We start from the raw sequence: 13,702 nt of genomic DNA, 5'->3' as shown, positions 1-13,702 counted from the left end.
CATTTTCCAGTCAGCACCCTTCTGGACCAAACGTGATTGACTGTCTACGGAGGGAGTGGACTTGGACTCCCGCTGATTTTCGGCGACACAATTTCTTCGACTTTTTACTGGTTGTTTTTTTTTCTTCCATCTGAATCCCATTGGAAGGATTTGCTACGTTTTTACACGGGTAGGCAGCAACATTTAACTACACTGATCATGTCAGCCTCTTAGTGAGAGCCAACCGGAATTGAGCCGGGTGTTCTACACGAGCCGGTCGGGACTCCGCTACTGCATTTTCGGCTTCCGTTTGGGACATAACAGGCACCATCTTGCAGGGATAATGGCGATTTATCGACGGCATGTTTTCAATGTGAAAGTGAATTAGTTTAATTTCGACTTCCCGTCAAATGGAAATCCCGCTTTACGTCAATTGAGTATAACCGAAACGTTAATTTCGGTTGTTTCGATAGTGCCCGACAACAGTCAACTGAAGCCAAAGTTAGCATTTAGATTGTTGGCCACATTCCAATTTCGTGAGTCATGTTTTTAGGACTTTTTTTGTTCTTGTTGTTGCTTATTTTTTGTTGAATGTTTTTTGCTGCCGTGATCGCTTCGTATTGCATTTAATAGCACGCACTTCTCAATGTATGTATGGGCATGTCTTGTTGTTCACGGCCTAACAAAGTTAACAAACGGTCGTCAAAAGAAGTTTCACCAAACATGTGTTCGAGTGTTTAACTGGACTTATTTAAAATAATAATTTTCGACAAGATCGGCAACCGTAAGTGGCTAATCTGTACACCGTTAATGGCAATGTGTTTTCGTATGTGTGTGTTTTTTTTTAAACAAAGCCCCACGCATTCCTCTTTGCTGTTGTTGCTTTGGGAGGAAGACGAGGTGGAGTCTGAGCGTGAAATTCGAGTCAGGAGCGTTGGAGCAACTGAGTCGGGCCAGCCGGCAGCTGTGTAAGAGGGGCGGGCGGCTGCGTGGGCTATCAACCAAAGTTAACAATACGGCTCCTCGGCGTCGTTGACTTGATTTGGAGGCTTCCTCGAACCAGCCTTACCTCGTTAGTTTTAATCTCAATTTTGTCAAGTCAATAAGTAACAAGAAGCTAAACGCGCATTGAGCGTTAGTCCTTTCTGGTTTGAATTTAAACGAAAAAGTCCGTAATCAAAATTACCCCAATTCAGCCGTCATCTTATCACAAAAAAAAATCATTATTGATGTATTTATTAACTGTATGAAAGGTGAATATATAGTATGTTCGTTAGTACGTTTTCATTGAAGTCCGTCGTCCAATGCTCCAACTGATGGGAGTTTTAAAAGACTGACGCGTGGCTTGCATTGTATGTTGCTCCCAAAAAGTCCCTTACGGAGTAACATGTTATAATATAGATCACGACTTAAATGTATGTAGTTTATGCTTTTTACATTCGAGTATTCGATGGTGTCCTGGCAAAAAAATGAGTCTCGTTGGCCGTTTTCATCTCGCACTGGAGACGGCCAGGTTCAGTTGCAGTAGCTGCAGCCATCGAGCTCATTGTGTATAGTAAGATGGCAGCCAGTAGTTCGACTGCTGATCCTGCACATATCTTCGCGAACACTCAACCAATGTGCAAATGTACATGTAGCTGCTCCCACTTCCTGCTTTTCCTCAAAAGCATTTTGGACTCGTTGGCTTACCACTCCATGCGTGTTATTGAGATCTGTTACCTTTCCGCAATTTATTACACCATTTTTAGGCATTTTCAGCAGTTAATTTCCTAAAGGCCTTCCTACACATAAAGGCAGCTAGGCAATGGATAATTTGATTATTCTTTTAATTACGACTTAGAATAGAATAGAATAGAAATCCCTTGAGAGATAATATAATATAGATTGATTATTGATATATCGATTCTGCCAAAAATGTAAGTGTCCCTAGTTGACAGCATAGTGAGGTTGACACAATGGTGGAAATCATCTTTTCTAATCCTACATTTATTTATTTATTAAAACATGCAAAAAATGAGCACTACGCATGTCAATAACTTTTTTCCCCGCTAAGACTCAAAGAATTTACTGAAAGGCTTTTTAATGCAGTCCAACTGCCTTGTGACCCTAAGGACGAGTGCTATTTTATGGCTTCTAGTCTAGACCAGACATTGAATTGTAGATCTCACATCTGGCTTCAAAGAAACCACCATTCCGTTTTTGTTGGAGCTTGAAGCTTGTATTGCATTGACTTGGTTCATGGTTTAGTCTGTTCAGCTTAAGGGTTAGGCTGCCATTTGTGTGTTGTCAATTGAAGACTAGGCTTTCTTTTTTTTCCTTTTTCTTTTTTTTGGCTCATCTTTCAAAGACTGATACAAAGATCCACTTTTCCACCAGTGTAAATGATGTCCTTTGATTTGTATGAAGTCTAGTGTTGTACATATGGCTCCCATTAAAGAGTGGGTTTGGGCTAAGTGGGTTCTAGCTTCTCAAGCTTGAGATGGTGTGTGAACAGTGAATTAGAATCAGGGGGAAGGGGGGCTGAGGGATGAAACAACATACCAACAGGCTGAGTGGAGGTTGTTTTAGTTTTGCAGCTGTAATTGGGTGCTGTGGGTATATCAAGAGAAGTCATTCAGTGCAGAAGTTTTGGTTCCTGTTTGCATATTTGAACAATTTTAATAACGGCATAAGCGGAGTCTGCTGCTGTTGTTTTAAGGGCGTTGAGTAAAAAGACAACCATGGCAAATTTGATCCCTACAGTATTGAAGAAAAAGCTGTCTTAAGTTTTAATGTAAACATTTGCAGGCAACGTGGAGTTATACCTGTTGATGCTTTGCACTTTTACCTTTTTAATTTTAAATGACAGGGCTGCACAATATATTGAAAAAAATATATAATGGCCCATGCATTATGCATATCACAAAGACATGCGATATTTTCTTAGGGAATTAAATTTGTTTTTCTGAAATCAACCAGTCGGATGCAAACTTAAATGCGGCACCCAAATAGTTGGACATTACTTAGAGGAATTATAGTTAATTTGCTAAGATCATATTGAGCTTGCTTATTTTGTCGTATAAAAAAATACTTGCCAGTAGATGATAAAAATGTAATTTCTTTAATTACATACTAAGTATTGTAATAATATTGAGACTGCAATATTGAACGCATAACCTATTATCGTTCAGCCATAGTAAATAACTGCTTTTTTATATATATATATATATATATATATATATATTACACACACGCGCACATTAGTGTATATAAACACATGTGTTTATGCGTCTTAGGGCTGTAAAGATTCATCGAAAATCAATTTTAATATCAATATAAACTGCTCAAAATATGCATTGATATAAAAACAAATAATAATCTATTCACAACTCTATGTCAACCAGAGCTGCTCTCTCATGTCTCTGCAGGTAAACACACTGCATATACACAATTACTAAATGCAATGTAAACCTTCGTTTCATAGCAGCACAGCAGTGATAAACAAGCATGTTGTGGGTGATGCCTATTTTCCTTTCTGACATAGGGACAGTTCCTGGAAGCTATCTGAATTTAGCACATACAGGCTACCGTGTGTCTGATGGAACACCACACACATGTCCTGATGTGGTACACTAGCATATTGTAGTGTCTACTGTGCATTATGGCGGCATTAGTCAGCAAACTCCCGTTTATTACAAACCCAAATATAGTTTTTATATATCCGTGATTCACATTGAAAGCAAGAGCATACGTGCTAACTCGCAACCTGCACTGAGTGTTGCATTCACGAACTCAGAAAACTCACCACTCAACGTAACACAACACTACCCATTTGCCACAAGCCATAACGGCGACATCTAACAATAAAACAGAACTTAGCTATGTTGTTAGAATATACTAATTTACACTGCTAATAGAATATCCTAACAATATGGGTTATGCGTGTTGATGTGCTAACAGTTGTGCTTTGTGTTGCTCTATTTCCAAATTTTAAGAATGACTCACCCACTCGAGAAAGGGGGATGTGAAAGGCTCTCTCTTTCTCTCTCTCTCTCTCTTTCTCTCTCTGTTTCTCTCTCTTTTTCTCTGTTTCCCTCCCAGCCTACCTCCCAACCCATCAATGCGTATTGCTTTTGTGGATGGCTGCAGCACCACACTAGTGCACAGAGACTGGCATAGCAGCAATTAAAAAAATGTGAAAATAATGTATGTCTCGAGTCAAAATCGTGTAGTGAAAATCGAATTGGTGCTTGAGTGAATCATTAAATCCCTACTGCTAGCATTTGAATGGGATCCTCCATTGACTTTTGCAATAGTGGCTGACGATGTTTTAAAAATGAAGCATGTTTTATAATGAAATATAAATTGACTATTTTTGTTGGTTCTTTAGTTTTACAGTAAGCTCCAACTGGGGTCTCATCAAACAGCTTAAAGGACGCTTGGGGACGGAAGAATCACATTCGCTACACCAGGGGTCTCCAAGTCCGATCCTCTGGATCCCCAGACCAGCCTGTTATAGATGTTTCCGTAGCCCCAACACACCGCACAACAACAAGCTTGTGCAAAGCTTAGTGATGAGCTAATCATTTGAACGAAGTGTGTTGGAGGAATGGAAACGTATAAAACAGGCTGGATAGAACTCCCGCGAGCTGCTCTTGGAGATCCCTATATAAGCAATGTGGTGGATGCAGGGTACTTTGACGTTGGGAATTTGTAAACGTACTGTGCCATTCTGCACATTAATAATTTTTCTGTGACATTTTAAAGATCGGGAGAAACCAAAATTTAGATTAGTCGTCCATCCCCAGTAGTTCATATAAAGCAAATGATTCCGTAAAACAGTCTATCAAACTGCTACAGTGTAAATTTACAAAGTATACTTTCTGCTCCAAAAGCAGTGGAGGAATGTGTACGCCCTTTCTCTCCCACTGCTGATTTTCCTTCCACCAAGTGAGCCACTTCCCACCCTTCCTCACATATAAGTACTACCTTGCTGCCATGCTTAATGTGGGCCTTGTATGCGAGCTGCAATTTGCTCGGGTGGATTTCACGCAAGAATAAATACAATGGTTAAGACTGAAAGCTGGCACTGCCGACTCATCTGTTTCGGGAGGGACCAGGACTGATTCCATTTGCATGAAGTGAGCGTGTTGCAGTTGTTTTTGGTGTAATCATTAACAATGAGCCAGGAACGAAAGGAAGCGAGAGGTCACTGAAGCTGATAGTGCTTTCCTGTGTTTTTCAGATCAGGAAGCTGTGACGGCCGTGGTTTAAGGAAAGGAACATGGCTTCCCAGGGTGAGTTGAACCTTCCTGCACATGAACACGAAGATTCCCTTCACACTTGTCCACATGTATAGTCTTAGTTTTATTTGAAAGTAAAGTGTGAAAATCATTTCCTTAATTACCATATTTGAGTTTGACAACAGCTATCTCATCACTGTTCACGAATCCTAAAGTGGCATTCCAGTATCTCTCCATCCTAGCGTTGCATTTAAGAGGATTTACATAGATTACCAAAATGTACCAGTTGATCTTGTGAATTCTACTCTGCCAAATTGATCCTACCAAGTTATTCAGTGTTGTCTGTTTTTTGCCCCCCTTCAGCTGATTTGATGGAGCTGGACATGGCAATGGAGCCAGACCGAAAGGCAGCAGTCAGCCACTGGCAGCAACAGTCATATCTGGATTCAGGCATCCATTCGGGGGCCACGACTACTGCTCCCTCCCTCAGCGGCAAAGGAAATCCTGAAGATGACGATCTTGACAACAACCAGGTCATGTACGAGTGGGAACAGGGCTTCAACCAGAATTTCTCCCAAGATCAAGTCCAAGGTAAGTCCCAAGAGCCGCCATTGGGTAAATAATAGGGGTGTCCTGATTCAATATTTGTCTGGCATATCGGTCCGATATCGGCCAAAAAACAGTATCAGATTTGATCAGCTTGCATCCAAAATCCCCGATGTTAGTGTCCAGCAAGTGTTGAAAGCTAGCGTGCTGAGCCCACGTGATAAAAACAACCACTTGCGTAACGGAGCTAGAGAAGATGTCGGCGATGAAGTTTACGGTAAACAATTAAATAAAATTTCACGTGCTCACTTCTGTCATTCACTTGAATGAGATCCATAGCGCAGACTCACCTCGGTCGTCACCCGCCGCATGATGGACAGGTGTTGGGGCTTCAGGCGGCTGGCTACCAAAGGGTCGGATGAAGGAGCGTGAGGACAAAAAGTGCCTTTTCCTTTTTAACTGTATTTATACCTTCGCTGTTGGATATTAAAACTGCATGGACTTGATCAACAGTGGGGGAGATCATGCAAACAAAAGTGGGACGATGCAGCTAAGGTAGCTATGCAAGCCGCCGTCGAGCCTCTGCAGGTGATTTGGAATACGAATTAGCGAGAAATCGCTATGATCGTGACTGTAGCATTTGCTGAATCACTAAACACAAATTTTGACTAAGTGATTTTCTTCAAGTTGACAGCTTTAGCAACTTCGGCGCAGTTACAACCAAGTAAAAAAGTTAGGTCCGGCAGTTTACGAGTTCAAGAACATTCTCATGTTTGAGGTTGAATTTATGTAACCCAAATGTTTTAAATAAATGTTTCCTATTTTCTAATGCCTTCTGTTGCTGAGTGTTGTTATTCAGGTTAATAGTGTAACTTGATCAAGTCTCCTCTAACAATTCATACTCAAAATAATTTGAAAAATGGATGATATCGGTATCAGACATTACTCTTGGCCGCAATATGGGAAGTGAACAAAGTTGAATCGGGACACCCCTAGTAAATGTAGAATCTTTATCTTTACAAAGTGCATTTGGGGAGAAACAGTCCATCTCTTTCAGACTTGGATGGTCAATATGCCATGACTCGTGCCCAGAGGGTGCGCGCAGCAATGTTCCCAGAGACTCTTGAGGAGGGCATGCAGATTCCTTCCACACAATATGACACAGCAAACCCTACCAACGTCCAGAGACTAGCAGAACCTTCACAAATGCTCAAACATGCCGTAGTCAATCTGATCAACTACCAGGACGACGCTGAGCTCGCAACCAGAGCCATACCAGAGCTCACCAAATTACTAAATGATGAAGACCAGGTAGTTGTCATTAATGACCCGCCATGCTCTGCGGCTCTGTTGCCAATGATCACCAATGTTTCTTCTCTTCCTCCTCCTAGGTTGTTGTAAACAAAGCAGCAGTGATGGTACACCAGCTATCAAAAAAAGAAGCTTCCCGTCACGCCATTATGCGCTCCCCTCAAATGGTGTCGGCCATAGTCAGGACAATGCAGAACACAAATGATGTGGAGACAGCTCGCTGCACTGCAGGGACTCTCCACAACCTTTCTCATCACAGAGAGGGACTGCTGGCTATCTTCAAGTCCGGGGGAATCCCGGCACTAGTCAAAATGCTTGGGTACGTGTGAGAATTGATGGATATTCATACTGGAAAGGCTATTAGTTTACATGCAAGCATTTCCATATTTTGTGCTTATTTGTATGCTTCTCAGTTTGGTAATTTTGTTAGGGAAATGTGGTGTAATCATTTTGTACACACAATAGGGGTTTGTGAGAAATCTTGAAAGATTGGCACTGTGTTGACATTATCTGCATAGCAATCTGTCTTAACTGCAACTATTACTACTGAAGTAATGTAGTGTTGCAATGGGGGCGAAAACTGCAAAATTAATTGGCAATCTGCACACTGTCAAACAGTCATTGGTGAGAGGAAAACAATGTAATCCTGTTCCTGTTTCCCAGATGTATTGTAATCCAATAATCCTTTTTCTGCTTTGCAGTTCACCAGTGGACTCTGTCCTTTTCTATGCCATCACCACCCTCCACAACCTCCTCCTGCACCAGGAAGGAGCTAAGATGGCGGTTCGTCTAGCCGGTGGTCTTCAGAAAATGGTGGCCCTGCTCAACAAAACAAACGTGAAGTTCCTTGCCATCACCACAGATTGTCTCCAAATCTTGGCCTATGGAAACCAGGAAAGCAAGGTGAGTTCACATCCTTGCCAGCTGTGCTGTGAAAATGTCACTTAATCTTGTTGAAACTAAAATGAGGAGGTGCTTTTTCTAGTTAATAATTCTGGCCAGTGGGGGGCCCCAAGCACTGGTGAACATCATGAGGACTTACACCTATGAGAAATTACTGTGGACCACAAGTAGAGTACTCAAAGTCCTGTCGGTCTGCTCCAGTAATAAACCTGCCATTGTTGAAGCGGGTATGTTTGAGCTCCAAAGCTAATAGAAACTTTTTCACAACCAGTCGGCACTATAAACTATGGTTATTTAATTTTTATTTTTTTTATATGTGCTTTTTTCCATGGTTGTCTCTTTGTTCAGGAGGCATGCAGGCTCTTGGACTTCACCTGACAGATCCAAGCCAGAGACTAGTCCAGAACTGTCTCTGGACTCTCAGGAACTTATCAGATGCTGCCACCAAACAGGCGAGTCCCAGATAACGAACATTAAATACTTGATTCTGACTACATGCAGTTTTGTAGCGTTTGCAGTTCAAGCTGGACTGAAAATGTTTTTAACGTTGATCTGCCATTCTTGAATTCAACCTGTCATACTAATTGCATCATTTGTCTCACAGGAGGGTATGGAGGGTCTATTGGGGACCCTTGTGCAACTCCTTGGTAGTGATGATATTAATGTTGTGACCTGTGCTGCCGGTATCCTGTCGAACCTGACTTGCAACAATTACAAGAACAAGATGATGGTCTGCCAGGTTTGTGCTCACTCAGCAAAGATTGAAATATAGGTTTGGTTTTCCATGTTTATTGTTAAGTAAACAAACTTCTTGTATCATTTTATTGCCGCAAAGGTGGGTGGAATTGAGGCTCTGGTTCGCACGGTGCTTCGGGCTGGAGACAGGGAGGACATCACCGAACCGGCCATCTGTGCTCTGCGTCACCTCACATCACGGCACCAAGATGCAGAGATGGCCCAGAATGCTGTGAGGCTGCATTATGGCCTGCCAGTTGTGGTCAAATTGTTGCATCCGCCATCACATTGGCCACTCATTAAGGTATGCACTTATGGACTTGCCATGTTGATGACTTTTGTGTTCAGTTGATTCTTGTAAAGGTGTCTTGACATCCAAGTATTCCTCCTCTCTCAGGCAACAGTTGGTCTGATCCGTAACCTAGCGCTGTGCCCTGCAAACCATGCTCCTCTGAGGGAGCAGGGAGCCATTCCCAGACTAGTTCAGCTGCTGGTCAGAGCACACCAGGACACGCAGAGACGCACCAGCATGGGTGGCACACAGCAGCAGTTTGTGGTGAGTGCATACAAGCATCTTGAACACACCGTGCTCCAGGTTTAGGGTTTGTGTGTCTTTAGTAACAGTGTTGTGTTTTTAGGAGGGAGTTCGCATGGAGGAGATTGTTGAGGGTTGTACTGGAGCACTTCACATCCTGGCCAGAGATGTCCACAACAGAATAGTAATCCGAGGACTTAACACAATTCCACTCTTTGTGCAGGTAAAATGCAAATTCACATTAATCCTATTGCTGTATGGCTTTCAAAGTCCTGACCATGATTTGATCATCTCATCGATCTGTCTGCAGCTGTTGTATTCTCCCATTGAGAACATACAGCGCGTGGCAGCGGGTGTCCTGTGTGAACTGGCCCAAGACAAAGAGGCCGCTGAGGCTATCGAGGCCGAGGGCGCCACCGCCCCGCTCACAGAGCTGTTGCACAGCCGCAACGAAGGAGTTGGTATGTTCGCAAGATGGCTTTTCACTCTGCTAAAGATCAGTGATGCTCATGTTTCCGTTTTGATTACAAAGGTACTCTACTTTGACTCACAAGTGCCCCCAACTCATTTGTCGAGTTTCGATTGGCTGCTTAGCCTTTGAGTTTTGAACAAGCTTTAGATAAAATGTTGCTTAGTGATGTGAAAAAGGAAGATTGGGCAAAATAAGTACTGCAATTTCCTTCCTTGCACTTGGGCAAGGAGAGCCACAGTCAACAATGCACTTTAAACGGTTGATGCAATGGGACAGATAAATAAAAAATGAACAAATTAATAGCATTACAATTGGAAACATTTATTCAATACTGTACATAGGGGTGGGCCATGTATCGCCAATGTTGCTTTCACAATGTGCAGTTTTACCTTATCTAGTAATAATACTGCCTCGAGGGAAAACAAATGAGTCTGTCGAAGGCCGCAAAGTAGGAAAAAGTGGTGAAAAATTGGTTCTGCGCATTGTCGGCAAAGGAGGGAGTGATAAACCTACATTTTGCGTATCAGCGGGCAGGATCCAGTCAAATGACTGTGATCGCAGCCTCGCGAAAGTTTCAAATAGCGAGTATCCCGTCTTCGCGGGTACATTAAGATCAAGGGACAAGTCCACATCCTTCGTGTGCAAATCAGTTGATGACAAGACTGACATCGGTCGGAATAACATTGTTACGATCCAGTCACATGACTGTGATCGCAGCCTTGCAAAAGTTTCAATTATCGAGGAGTATCCCGTCTTCGCAGGTCCTCGTCCTTTATCTGTAAATCAGTTGATGACAAGACTGACGTCAGTCGGAATAACATGGTTACATGTGCCACAATGGTCACCGTGGAGTGCAATTCTCCTCCACCATGTATCACATGGATTCGGAGAAAATCTTTGCGACTTCAAAAGCACGCTGAAGAAAAGCTACATTAACACACACACGCTCGGAAAACGCACGGAAAGTTGAGCAAACACACACACACACTTCAGGCAACTTTGTAAAATGTGATAGCAGCGCCAGACACTGCATATCTCCTACAGTCTGCGTTAAGGACCGGCCACAAATTACATAGCTGGATTCCAGGGCACAAATCACCTTATATCGGATAAAGTATAAATTTTTTTCCATTCTGACGGCTGTAGTAAACACCTTTTCTCATTGATTGCTTTAGTAGTTGGCAGTGGTAAACCAGTACTTACTTCTGCTCAAAATGTGATGTCATGATGGAATAATACACGACATTATAGTGACATAAATATTGCACAAATCAATTGAAGTCTAGACATAATTTTAAGTTTTTCCATTGTTGAATATTTCCATAGAATGTCATTGTACAATGTTTTGCAGAGGATGTATGAAGCAATTTTGAATGCGTCTATCCATAATTATTCTGTGAAATAAATGCAGATTTAATATTTTTTGTGCAAAATCCTGAAGTCATTTTTTTTTTAAAGCCCATATCGCTCACCCCTAAGACTGGATAGAATATTTGGGTGAGTTGTGTCGGGAAAGACATGTATCGTGTAAAAGTTCATGCTTCTGTGCCAAACAAATCATGCGAGTGTCTCGCAAGTGAGAATAAAGTATGTTGGTTCTGTGTGTTGTGCAATTATACTGCAGAGTAGAAAGCTAACCCGTCACCTCACATCTCTTCTCAGCCACATATGCAGCAGCAGTTCTGTTCCGTATGTCGGAGGACAAACCTCAAGACTACAAGAAACGCCTCTCAGTTGAACTCACAAGCTCACTCTTCAGGACGGAACCGATGGCCTGGAATGAAGTAGGAAGCAGATAGTCATGTCATGTTTGGTCAACCTGCTTGTGTGTGTACAAATGTTTATGCCACTCTCCTCTGTCTGCAGACTGCAGAGCTCGGTCTGGACATCGGTGCTCAGGGAGAGCCTCTGGCCTACAGGCAGGATGGTAAGGCTCCTTCATGCTACTAAAATAACCACACTCCCATTGTTCAACTGTCACACTGTTCCTTAGAGGGTCATCTCTCTTAGAAGTTCTACTGTAGCATGTTCTGTCCTTGACACCATGCTGACTCATTCAGGTAGAAAGAAGTTGTAGTGTCTATTTTTGATCAGGGGTAGTTGATCCATGGGTTTTGTGCGCTTGTGGTGTTTTTTTTGTTTTTTGCTGTGGGTTGCTAGTATAATGTGTGAGCGCTTGGTTTGTTAACATGCTTCTAACAGCCGCTCTGCTTCTCCTGCCCTCCACTCCTTCCCCCCTACCAGACCCAAGCTACCGTTCGTTCCACTCAGCAGGTTACGGCACAGACTCAATGGGCATGGAGCCCATGATGGACCATGATCTGGGTGGGGGCCACCACCCCGGTCAGGACTACCCCCCGGTAGAGGGGCTTCCTGACCTGGGACACTCCCAGGAACTGATTGAAGGCCTACCACCTGGTGACTCCAACCAACTGGCCTGGTTTGACACAGACTTGTAAATATCAAGACCAACCTAACTCAACACTTCCTACTAGGTAAGCTAGATTCTCACCCGCTTGGATGCATCTTGTCTTGTTCTGATGCACTGAGGCTGCTGCACGCTTGCATTGCGCTCCTAATTTTCCAACTTGTGTGGTGCTTGAGTTGTCTGTGTAGGCTCCTGCCTGATGTTGAATCTCACAATCTCTTTTCTTTGCAGCTGTATTATGTGATCCGGAAGAACATGCATCTTGATTCTCCCACATGGAGGAGGCGGAGTTTTAGAAAGTGCCTGACGATGACCCATCCTGTCTATAGGAGCTCCATTGGGACAAATTTGAGTTCGCTTCTGGTTTTAACCAGAGGGTGGTCGGTTGACTTGAAATCCTGATGCCACATATGGATTTGCATCTCGGGTTTGCTTCGGAAATACCCTTTTTATGTATTTTTCCATTTTTATTCTTTGTTTTTACAATTTTCTCCTCGAGTCTGTAATGGTACAAAATGCTTTTAGCCTGCTTTTTTCCCCCCTCTCCTTTCTCCAAATTATATGCATTTTTTTTTGTTTGCCGTCCTTTGTCTTATTTAGCTAGTCTGTTTGTTTTTTGTTTTTTTTTGTTTGTTTTGTTTTTCTTTTTTTGGGTGATATGCTCCACCCAAGTATTGTACATGACCACAACTTAAATGGTGTCCAAAACACTAAGGTAAATCATTTGCATTGTAACATTGTGTAGCTTTTTGTATAAAACATTGGAAGTCATGGTCCAAATATCGAGCTATTTTCTTGCTTTAAAGGTGGACACGAAGGTGTCTCTGCTGTTCCAAAGGGGGTGTAGCTGGCCTAGCTGACGGAGGGCTGTTACTAAAGGGGGGTGGGGGGGCTAGTTTAGTGGGAGGAGGTTGTTGCTGTAGCCTGCTGTGTTCTGAAACAATAAAATGGACTCATTATTTCAACTGGCTGCATCCTTTTCCTTCAAGCATTGTTGTAACGCCAATAATAATGTCACTTGGAAATTGTCTACTGCTCAAAAAATTAAAGGGAGCATCCAAACAAGACGATGTAAGTTTGAGTCGATAATGCTTACAAATAAGCTTGTCAAGTTAGGAAGCTGTGCTTATTGTTAACCATTTCACCTGCTATTGTGCATATAGGATGGGCAACCGGTGGAAAGGAGAGGCAATTGCCAAGACAACCTCTACGAAGCAGTGCTTGTGGAGATGGTGTTTACATTTTGTCCGTGTCTGTCCCCTGGAGATAACAAGAGGTCATGTCTGCCACTAGGTGTTATGATTGACAAACATTTTACATAGAAATAATTAAATAAAAGGTATTGTAATCTATTAATGTAATAAAGTCCAATTAGCATGTAATATTTTTTTTCCTTTTATGTAATCTGTTGTTCCGTATCTAACCTATTGCATTGAAGTGTTGGGTTACACTCGTACGACCTACATCAAACCATTCTTTTACAGTAACGTATTGTTTGTGAAGTTAATAGAAATGTGTATGTGGCCCATATGAGTCCTATATTCACAAACTTAAAAAATAATTCAATTGGT

At 42.3% G+C, this 13,702-nt stretch overlaps 1 protein-coding gene across 1 annotated transcript; it reads left to right on the top strand.

Moving 5' to 3' along the window:
- On the top strand, nt 1-13,196 carry LOC148329626 (catenin beta-1). Its single transcript, XM_088306173.1, has 17 exons — nt 1-169; nt 5,204-5,255; nt 5,565-5,792; nt 6,805-7,058; nt 7,139-7,377; nt 7,760-7,961; nt 8,044-8,188; nt 8,310-8,413; nt 8,566-8,700; nt 8,797-9,000; nt 9,094-9,252; nt 9,335-9,454; nt 9,542-9,692; nt 11,366-11,487; nt 11,570-11,630; nt 11,948-12,198; nt 12,363-13,196. The coding sequence occupies exons 2-16, from the start codon at nt 5,243-5,245 to the stop codon at nt 12,160-12,162; spliced, it is 2,352 nt and encodes a 783-aa protein (XP_088162299.1). The 5' UTR covers nt 1-169; nt 5,204-5,242; the 3' UTR covers nt 12,163-12,198; nt 12,363-13,196.
- The last annotated feature ends 506 nt before the right edge of the window (nt 13,197-13,702 follow it).

This window comes from Idiotropiscis lumnitzeri, chromosome 10 (genome assembly GCF_059441095.1).
Source record: "Idiotropiscis lumnitzeri isolate Australia: NSW breed Sydney's pygmy pipehorse chromosome 10, RoL_Ilum_1.0, whole genome shotgun sequence".
Lineage (NCBI taxonomy): Eukaryota > Metazoa > Chordata > Actinopteri > Syngnathiformes > Syngnathidae > Idiotropiscis > Idiotropiscis lumnitzeri.
The sequence above is the reverse complement of the archived record's forward strand: the minus strand, read 5'-3'. Positions and strand labels throughout refer to the sequence as shown.